The sequence below is a fragment of the Sardina pilchardus genome, chromosome 3 (assembly GCF_963854185.1).
Source record: "Sardina pilchardus chromosome 3, fSarPil1.1, whole genome shotgun sequence".
NCBI classification, from domain to species: domain Eukaryota; kingdom Metazoa; phylum Chordata; class Actinopteri; order Clupeiformes; family Clupeidae; genus Sardina; species Sardina pilchardus.
Genome location: NC_084996.1, coordinates 32,503,655 through 32,514,130, shown reverse-complemented (window position 1 = coordinate 32,514,130; position 10,476 = coordinate 32,503,655). Strand labels below are relative to the sequence as shown.

Here is a 10,476-nt window from a genome sequence, read left to right as displayed (position 1 = left end):
GAGTCATTTGAACGATGTCAATAGAACTCAACAGTCCCACCTCTCCTCCGCAAGACCACGCCTCTTTTGCAGCAGAAACAAAGTGCAGACTCCCCATACTAATGTTCAATCTTAAACGATTGAGCTTAGTATGGTGATATCCAGACTTAGCTAGCCTACCATTGTTCCAGAAATTACAAATAAGAAGGTGTCCCTTCAATTTCTGTTAATTTTTGCAAATTCCAACGTAAGGAGGCAGAATGAGACACAAGTTTGCAACCAGTTTGCATTGCGTGCATCCCAGTATGCATTGTGTTCAACCCAGCATGCATCACATCAGGTCAGATCTGCATGAGGTCGAATGGGCCTAATCACGTTTACCGGCGGCGGCTACATCAAGTCGAATCCCCCTTATGGAAGTCCAATGAAGCTGAGCTTCTATGCTTTTTTTTGATGGATCATTGACAGTGATCTAAAACTTCAACTGCCACATGAAAGCTATACCACCTCAAAAACAGACACTTATAGCATGTGTGCTACCAGAAGGAGGCCCTTCTTCTACCTTTCCTGCCCTGAGCTTTGTAAAGTCTATAGAAACACCTTTAAATGAGACAGATGTATTGTGTACTAAAGTTCCAGTCTAGCCGGTTAGAGTTCTACGCCAGTGTGTATAGTGAAAAGACAAGCGGGGTAATGGGTGAGTGCTGAGTGCAAACAAGAGTGCTAAGGCGCAGCACAATCTCTGTCAAAAAAAACTCCCAGACTACATTTTACTGTCATGGATGGCCAGCAGCAGATCATCAACAATTTTATCATAACAATCATATTGTCTTTCACACAAAATTGGTTCAGTTATCAAGCAACTGAACAGCTCATGTACAGTATACTGATTGACAGCTCATCATTACACTAACTAAAAAGGAGTAGGTTGCATATCTGGTTAAAGAGAATGGTGAGAGAGGAGAGGATCATTTATTTATTTCTGACGAAATATCTATGAAAGCTTATCTGCAGGAGAAGGAGAAAAAGTAGTAGACAAATTCACAAGCATAACGCCACACATGCACACACACACACACACACACACACACACACTGACACACAGCACCCACTTGCTACAGAAAATCCTCCTCATTAGCGGGTCCAGATGACTCAGCAGGACCCAGGGAGAGTGTTGGGAGCGCTGATGACAGGTGGCAAACACCTCGGCTGACAGGCCCAGAGAAAATTCTAGCATTTGTGGGACGCTACCCCAGAATAATGAATCCACTATAACTGACTAACTTTAGCAGAATAACAAATGTACGCATATGTTTTAATCTAACTTTATTGCATGTCTTAATAGTACAGTACATGTATATGTGCATTCATTCATTTAGCAGACGCTTTTATCTAGAGCGACTTACAGAAAGAGAGTGAGTACAACAGTAACAGGAAACCAAACATATAGTCTGAACATCTCCACAACAAATATTCATTTTGATGCCTGAGCTAGTTGGTAACCAGACAGATGAAGTTGCAACATATGGCGCCATGACACATTGTTAATTCCTTCATCATCACCAGGGCATTGGTTTCCCCTCGTAGTCCAGAAAAGCTCCGTTATGTTTCTCCGTCAGGGAATCCATGACACGGAGCAGACCACCAACACTCTCCTGGGCATCAATGGCACCCTGTTAATCAGCAATAAATCACACATTCAGTCATACAGTGTGTTACACTAGCCTGGCATAGCCCTCTGTAATATTCCGCTCAATTTTCAATTCCTTTCACCATTACGTCTGGGTCTGATCCCATTGAACTCGATTTCTCCATGCATTCCATATAGTGTTACACTACTACACTATTACTACATATTACACTATTACTACATATTTTTAAAAATTGTTTTACAAAAAGTTCTACAATGAGCTACATATATATATATATATATATATATATATATATATTTTTTTTTAAAGCAGATAATCTCTGAATATAACATACATATAAAACACCTGAGACCCTACAAAATAATAACTAGATTACAATATTAACTAGAAATGCAATTCCAAGGAATTACCAGTGCATGAAAATGCAAAAAAAAATATAGATAGATAATGTAGATATGGCTACTAAGGTATAGCTAGGGTAAACATGGTGGTTGCATAGTTTAAAGAGAGTTGATAGTGTTTAGGTAGACATTTTAAAGCTTAAACATTCCTGTTCTAACTTAACGAATGATTTCTAACAGGTATTCTAAAATGTTAACTATGCTAACAATGATAACCAGGTTGATTGGTTTACTTGGCTAATGATTTCTAGCAGTAATGCTAAAAATGTTAACTATGCTAACTATGCTAACAATGCTAACCACGTTGATTAGCTAACTTAGCTAATCATTTTTAGCAGTTATGCTAAAAATGCTAACAATGCTAACAATGTTAACTATGCTAACAATGCTAACCAGGTTGATTAGCTAACTTAGCTAATCATTTTTGGCAGTTATGTTAAAAATGCTAACTATGCTAACAATGTTAACTATGCTAACCATGCTAACTAGCTAACTTGGTACTGAGGACTTTTATTTTGAAACATTTGTTGATGGGGTATCCATGGCTGCCACTATCAGGAATAAAGAAGTTACTGTAGTAAAATCATGTTGGTTGCTATGGAAACGGTCATAAACGCTTAATTTTGATGGTTGCTATGTTGGTTGCTAGGTGCATGGAGGTCTCATGTAGTTGACTGGAGGCATAGTTGATGATAACTGACAGTTGGAATGGTTGAACAGTTAAATAGTTGAGTAGTTTCAATGGTTAAATGATTTAATAGTGTATTATTGCAGTGAGGACTTTTATTTTGAAACAGTTGTGGAAAGAGGAAACAGTTAACAGGATATGTAGTCTTCACAGAGAGATTGTATGCTTAAAGCCTGAGAGAGAGAGGGCTGCTGCAGGTGGGGCTGGCCACCTGGCATAAGATTCTAATTGCTTAATGATCCGATTGTGATGTCATAGAGGCCAATGTTAAGTCTATGGGGAAATTTGTAATAGTTTTTAATTTATAGTTTAAAAAGTATAAAAGTTACAAAGTTGAAAAATACTTAGCAGCCTTCCCCTATTTAAGACCTACGTTGCGACGTTTGAATGAAGTTTCTAAGTTAAACGGTTCAAGCTGAATAGAAAAAATGAATTTGATCAGCGGAATAATAAGAAGAAGAAGAAGAAGCCTTGGAAGAACAGTACAGAGCATTTTCATGCACTGTAATTAAGACAATTATAATATTAATTAACAGAATAATTAATTAATTGTGGATCCAGTCAGGGAGAAGAGGTGTGTTTTTCGCCTAGATTTAAAACTGGTGATGGAGGGAGCGTCTCTGACAGAAGGCGGCAGCTGATTCCACAGGTGTGGTGCCGCTACCGCAAAAGCTCTATCGCGTCTTTGTTTGAGAAGCACTGCGCTAGATAGACACTCACCTCCTCTCCCCCCATGTCCGTGCGCACCCATCCCGGGTGCAGGAGGGTAAACAGGACCCCGTCTTGCTTGAATTCCACTGAGTTACAGATTGTCAACATGTTCAGACCGGCCTGCATGAGAAAGGAAGCAGTAGTTCATTTCAGCAGATGATGCCACAACAGGTGAGAGTGTTGCAATAATCCATGGGCAGGTAGCTTCTGTCTAATAATATGGACATGCAATACAATACAATAAAGTTAACACTGTAAGCGATATTGTATAATATTAGCCTGGGTTCACCCATGCTGCCTTGCACACAATTTCATTCACACTGCTAGACTGCCCCCCCATATGCCAGCCATAGCTTTACTGTGATCATAGAGGATTGGTTGGAATGATTTGACTCTAACACATGATAAAAGTGACAGCGCCGCCGCCTGTACCTTGCTGATGCGGTATGAGATGGCAGGGAAGAAAGAGTACATCTCAGGAACGGTTGCCATGGAAGCCAGCGTCGTGGAGATGTTGATCACGGCCGCTCTGCTGCAGGACATCCCCGTCTTCCCACTGCTCCTCACCGCCTCACACAGATATGGAAGGAACTCCTAATTACAGGAGTGAGAGGAAAAGGTTAACAGAGAGAAAGATGGAGAGTGAGAGAAAGAGAGAAATGAGTGGTGTGTAGTGGCTAAGGAGCTGAGCTAGCATGCAGGAGCCAGAAAAGCAAAGCACTTCTCCCTGAGTTGCTCTGGGGATGTTGGCCCTTGTAGTAATTACAGTACCTCAGCCATCGGGGTTTGTTTGTTTGTCTGTCTGTTTGATTGTTTGTTTGCAAGATAACTCAAAAAGTTATGGATGGATTTTGATGAAATTGTCAGGGAAGGTCTGAAATGACCCAAGGAAGCGATTACATTTTGGGAGTGATCACCGTCTGGATCCAGGAGGCGGTTATGTTTTCGCTTGGCGGAAGTTTGTGCTCTCTGAGTCAGTGCTTAGTTCTTTCGGCAAATGAACCAGTAAGTGAGAATCCGAAAGAGACTTGAGATTTGGAGATTGGGAGATTGTGCATCACCTCTGAAACTTCCTCTTGTAACCTTTACCTTGGTGACCATCATAGGCCCCATGATGTTGGTGTTGAAGGCATCCTGCATCTCCTTGGTTCCCGTGGTCTGCATGGTGCCATGGGCCAGCACGCCAGCGTTGTTCACCAGCAGGTTGAGTCCACTCTTGCCCAGGACCGAGCTCACCTGCTTGGCGGACTCCTTCACACTGCATGGGTCGGTGGTGTCTGAGCGAAACAGCGGCCAAACATCAGAGGTGTATTCAAATTTGGCAAAGAGTGGCCAACGCTTGTGGTGAACATTTGAAATTTGAATGATTCGGTGTTAACATTCCATTCTAACTGTAATTGCATTGTTGCCTTCATGAAACTCATGAAAGTTACACTGTATGTTTGTGGAGAACTACCCCTTCAGACTGTTTGCGACTGTTTGCAAACGTTCGCCGAAAACTCAAGGCTAACGGAAAATTGTTTGCAAACATTCGGCATTCGGCATTATCATTCATCAACGGCATCCTTAATAAATTGACTTTTTTTGTGTTGGAAGATTCTGTAGTTGAAACAATATGTGTCATGTGATTAGTAAGTATGATGATGCACTAGAGTTGAAAGAGAGCTCAGATGCTTTGTTACCAAGGCGAATAACATGGACGACTCCAGGGTGCTTCTTGGCCAGCTCCTGCAGACCCTGTAACATAAAAGAACAAGGACTTCAACACACAAGCAGGAAACAACAGCAAGGGCTTGGCTCTCTTTTCAACTGAGCTCTGCTGAACTCTCACCTGGGCTTTGGGGGCGCTGGGGTCACGGCAGCAGGCAAAGATCTTCCGGTTAGGGATCGGCTTCTCCAGCAGCTGCTTGACCATCTCCAGTCCCAGGCCACGGTTGGCCCCGGTGATCAGAACGTTGCACGCCTTTCCTGCCATGCTGTCTTTCAGTCAGTCGCTTTTCGTTCTCTTACTCTGCACAATGCACTTTCACTCTGCCATAGACTCTAAGGGCGGCTTAATATCCCATTTATAAGCTGAAGTGTTTGCTCAGGGCTGCGGTCACCTCTAAAGCTTTACGTTACAACAGCTGCGTGGGATGTTTTCTGTAAAGTCATGTTCTCTAATGGGCGGAGAAAACTGGGCCGAGCAACAGCCGATGAGAGAAGGATGGTGGGCATGAAAGCGATGTGGAAAGTGGAAACTAGCATGTAAACAGCTGTCAGTGCTGCCCTCCCCCACCCTCACACACACACACACACACACACACACACACACACACACACAGTGTGAGTAGAGCAGCTACAGTAAACACAGAGAGAGCAGGACAGGAAGCAATGGCCCCTGCGCTGGGGACCCCTGGGAAAGACGGCCGCTGCATGTGTGTGGCCTGGCTGGTGGGTGGAGAGCATCACCATGGCGATGGCATATTTACGGAATTCAGTTAAGGTCACTGGCGTTGTTCTCAGAAAGACACAAACTGTCAGTGACGTTACTATTTCGTGATGTGTGTGTGTGTGTGTGTGTGTGTGTGTTCATGTGTGTGGTGATGAGTGTGTTTACACTTGGAATATACACTTGGAATAGCAGATGTGGCTCACAGAAAGAGAACAAAACCTTGGAATGTCTACATCAACTAAAAATGAATATTGAACTAATTGAAATACAACAGAAATGAATGTTTCTTTCTTCTGTCAGATGAAAAGACTTTGTCATCTCTATGCGTAAAGATTATAAAAGAAATCCCGGTATTCGTATATTGACAGCACATATTACTCCTGGAGATCAGGGAACGAAACGAAACGCCTCAGGCTCACTCCTGTGACGCGATTAAACATTGGTTTCTCAGCACCGTGCGTTTTCACACTCAGCCAGTCATCATCTCCCTGTCGGCTCCCTCCCTGAGCTGTGATCACATAGTATGGCAGCGTTCAATCTGCAGAACACCACCACGACGTTAATGACGTCCCAGAGGATGGGAGACGAGGCGAGAGCCGGCACTATTCGAATCACCAGAGTTCCATATTAGGCCAAAGTACACAGGCGCTTGAGACTGTAAAAAGGTACAAATGGACTGAAATGGTAAAAAACATATATAGAATATTTTGAGTGACACATTATATTACAGCACACGCCTGGGAAGTATGATCTCAAATTTTGTTACTTCAAGGTTCCAAACACTTGTAAATGTCTGTCAATTACATTCTAGATCTGCATTTGATTATTCCATAACAGTGTCCAAAAGCAAACTCAGTTCTCGATGAGTTAAGCACATCAAGCAAATATATGCAAAAGTACGGCAAAACTCAGCATGACTAGGTAATACTGAAAAAAAAAAGCCTGACAAAAAGAAACAGCCTTGTTGCAGTGACAGCGCATGCCCTGGTGCATGCTGAGTCATGCCCCATATACGTATTTGTGTACTTTTACCCAAAGGTCAAGAAGAACCCAGAGAGGAAGATTGTGATGTATGCTGTAAGCGTAACGCCTTGCTGCTGGTACCGGCTGACTAAGAGCTGCAGCCGTATATGTGTACTTTACTTGAGTTTTTCTTTTTCTTCCTACTATTACTTTTACTTTAGTACATGTTTAAAATTACATTTCTACTTTTACTCCACTACATTTTCATTAGCAGCATTAAGTAGAGAGTAGGCTACAATAATGTGCAAATGAAGACAAAAGCCATTTCCATTCAGCATGTTAGATATTTGCAACTCCAGGATTTCCTGACCTGATGACTAAAAAAAAGCCATACCTTTGTTCAGGCTTTGAAGACATTGTATATGAAGTGTAGGCAAGGTGCTGCATTAACGTATAGCCTATCCAAAGCTCTGACTGCTTTCTTTTTCAAGGGAGGGGGTTGTGGTATGCTAGATTACTTTTATTTTCATTTAAGTAATTTTCTGATCAAATGTCAAAATAAATCAAAGGTATTCATCAAATGTAATTAAATATATAATTTGATTAAAAAAACTAATTCATAATCAAGTGTGGGTTTTTGCCGACAGTGTGCCTTGTCCCGCCTTGACGTAGCTTCTTCCTACCTATAGTATATCTCTGGCCAAGCCCTGCTGTGTGGGTGTGAGTGAGAGAGAGAAAGATAGAAAGGAGTTACTGTATGTGCCGCGAGTATTGGTGGATATATTTGCAGTGATATCGGGGCATTCAGATATTCATCACTTTCTCATAATGGCGCACCTGATGGGACTCCATGTAAAGACCTGGCAGCGGTCGGCAAACAAATAGCACAGCAACGCTTGGCGCTCGACGACTGACATCTGCTCGCTCCCTGTGGACACATTTCTATCTGTTTGTTAAAACACCGTCGGGAGAGCGAGAAAGAGAGCGAGAGAGAGACAGACAGAGAAAGAGTGTGTGTTTTTCGCCGACTTTATTATGCAAATATTTCATCATTGATTTCAATGGCACTAAATGAAAGGCAGTAGTGCAAGAACTGGTACACATACATTTGGCTGTGGGGGGGACTGGACGGATGTCCTCTCCTGACCTCAGTGACCACACGGCGCACAGCTCACTGGCTCACAGCTCCTGCAGGGCCGCGGGGTCCACAACAGAGTTGTAAGATTCTGGGTTCAGAAAGTAAAAGCCCTACCATGTATTGGTTCTACCTGTGCACATAAAACAGACAATTCCACTAATTAGATAATATACCTGGCTGAGGAGTTGTGCTAATTAGAATCTGCCGGTTTAGTGAATGGTTGGAACAAATATGCGGCAGGACTTTTACTTCCTGAAGCCGGACTTTTACAACTCTGGTCCACAAGCCTCAAACATGCAGGCCGACATCTACCATTTGATTTGAAGAGAGGGCTCAATCAAGACTCAAGTCGGACAGAGAAGACAACAGAGGAATGGAGCGACCTTGGCCACGACGAAAGCGTCCCCGCTTCTGTAAACAATACACAAATAAACAAACAAACCAACCAATAGAAAGAGACATTCACTGATACGGCAGTTAAAATAGCCTGTTTTCATAGAAAGTCTTGTTTTTCCCCCTCTGGGCACATTTAACCACATAAACATCAAAACCTGATTGAAGGTTGGCTTTGAAGAGAGGCATAAACAACGAAGCAATTAAATAAACATGATCCAAGACTCTCCTTTGACAGCAATAGATAGATGAGATGCTAAAATGGTGGAAGGCAGACAATTACTTCCACCCCCCCCCTCCACCCCCTGGACAATTAATCTAGCAGACGTGTTCCTGTGTCTCTCTCACGCTGGTGGTAAGTACGAGATGCCTGTTGTTCGGAAGCTTCGCCAAGCAACACCCTCCAGGACGTATTCAAAAACACAGACGGCACATTGAAAGAGTGTACAGGCTCAAGCGACAGGAGAAGAACACTACTGGCCGATCGTCTCTCCGGTTTGCAAGAGACGGAGCGCACGAAAACTGAACACCGAGATAAAACAGTCGGGAGGTTTCGGGGTGTGGGACGCTTCCTCTCACACGATAAAAACATTTTGGCAGCGTGTTCCTTTGGCAGTGCAAGTCAGACAGTGCTGGCTCTGGGGTGTACATTCACATGCACAGAAAAAAAACACTGATACAACTGTTTGTTGGTTTGTTTGTTTTGTTTTCCACTTCTTTTTAAATGCACTTATGTGTCTCCAGGATCCCCAGTCTGGGGAAATACAATGATGGATTTTTAACAGAGCGAGTTAGGGAAAAAAAAAAAAAAAAAGCTTCCAAAAAGAAGTCCATGCACTGCGGTTGACAAACGGAGGAAAAAATAGAAGGAACATGGGCCTTCTTGTCAATCCTGTCATTCCTGTTGTGTTTCTCTCTCTCTCTCTCTCTCTCTCTTTCTCACTCTCTCCCTCCCCAGTGTCTCTCTCCTTCGCCCTGACTGCTTGACGTGCTGGTCGCTGGCCCTGTCTGTCCTCGTTCACAGGTGTGTGCTGTCCTGCGACTCAAAGCGGTGTCCCTCGGTCCTGCCGGCGCCGGGCTTGCGGCCGCTCCCCTGGTTGGGGACGGCGGAGAGCGGGTCGGGCCGGATCAGGTACCTGGTGAGAGGACACAGCTTTCATAGGGCACAGAGAGAAGAAGCAGTCAGTCAACCCACACACTTGTTGTTGTTTTTTGTTTTCTTTCTTTTCAGTATATCTGTAGCGCCTTTATGTAGCTAGGAGAGCTGGGTGTGACAGGAAGTGAGTGGGAGATAGAGATGGGGGCGGGACGAGGAAGTGACCCTGGGCACATTGGGTGCTTCTCAACATGCACTCCTCGATCCTCGATGCTCGATCTTCGAGGGGCGTTCCCACTGATCTATAACTAACTGGATAGACTATCCTTTTGTTTTCGCCCTATCATTCTTTATGTAGATCAGTGAGGATCGAGGAGCGAGGGAGGACGTATAAAAGCCCAAATGAGAGGCACCCATAGACCCCTACCTGCTTGGGCTGCTTCTGCCATTTTTCATTTTTTTTTTTAAATATATATATTATGTAGCTTACTTTTTAAACTTTAAACTGCCTTTTAATGGTTTTATTTACTGTCACTCTTTGCTTTTGTTTATGTAAAGCACACTGAACGACCTCACATTAAAATATGGAATACAAATAAACTTGACTTCTGTCAGTGCACCTCACAACACAACACAACAGTTTTTGGACATTTACAAGATGTGTTGCACACATCAGTGTCTCCCAAAGGGAGGGAAAGCTGCACTGAGAGTCAGATCTTTTTGATCGGGCTCATAATTGCACAACCATCAGTTCCATTAGTTTAGTCATTAACATGACTATGTGACAAGCTGACAAGCCTGCATAATTACACTGGAGATGAAGACTTAGAAATATACATCATTACCATACCACAGCTCCACTATAGCAAATGCACAAATCCTACTGCTGACAGGAGATTTACATTTAGATTTATATTTAGTTCTTTGTTTGAGGAAGTGAGTGTCATTGAAACATTGTGGCGAGGAGTGATTATGTTGTCCCACAGGGGTGTGTGAAGAGAGTTGTGTGAGTGTGTGGGTG

The 10,476-nt window shown here is 43.1% G+C and overlaps 2 protein-coding genes across 2 annotated transcripts in view; both read right to left on the bottom strand.

The window, feature by feature from the left end:
- Positions 1-1,294: 1,294 nt before the first annotated feature.
- On the bottom strand, positions 1,295-5,712 carry LOC134077362 (C-signal-like). Its single transcript, XM_062532923.1, has 6 exons — positions 5,263-5,712; positions 5,114-5,168; positions 4,521-4,708; positions 3,864-4,025; positions 3,441-3,551; positions 1,295-1,652 (listed from the first exon to the last, which is right to left on the bottom strand). Exons 1-6 carry the CDS (start codon positions 5,404-5,406, stop codon positions 1,539-1,541), a joined length of 774 nt encoding a protein of 257 aa, XP_062388907.1. The 5' UTR covers positions 5,407-5,712; the 3' UTR covers positions 1,295-1,538.
- A 2,147-nt stretch (positions 5,713-7,859) lies between these two features.
- Positions 7,860-10,476, bottom strand: part of kcnt2b (potassium sodium-activated channel subfamily T member 2b) — a 68,401-nt gene continuing 65,784 nt past the window's right edge. The window contains 1 exon segment of the mRNA XM_062531005.1: positions 7,860-9,495. Within this exon segment, the coding sequence (XP_062386989.1) occupies positions 9,378-9,495 (118 nt within the window). The 3' untranslated portion in view covers positions 7,860-9,377.

Bases quoted from the DNA above. Each gene is read 5' to 3' on its own strand.
- LOC134077362 (XM_062532923.1), bottom strand. From the start codon at position 5,406: ATGGCAGGAAAGGCGTGCAACGTTCTGATCACCGGGGCCAACCGTGGC. The intron at 4,026-4,520 runs GTAAAGGTTACA...TCCTGTAATTAG, and splicing joins GGCCTATGATGGTCACCAAG to GAGTTCCTTCCATATCTGTG. The intron at 1,653-3,440 runs GTGAGTGTCTAT...GCTGATTAACAG, and splicing joins CGGACATGGGGGGAGAGGAG to GGTGCCATTGATGCCCAGGA.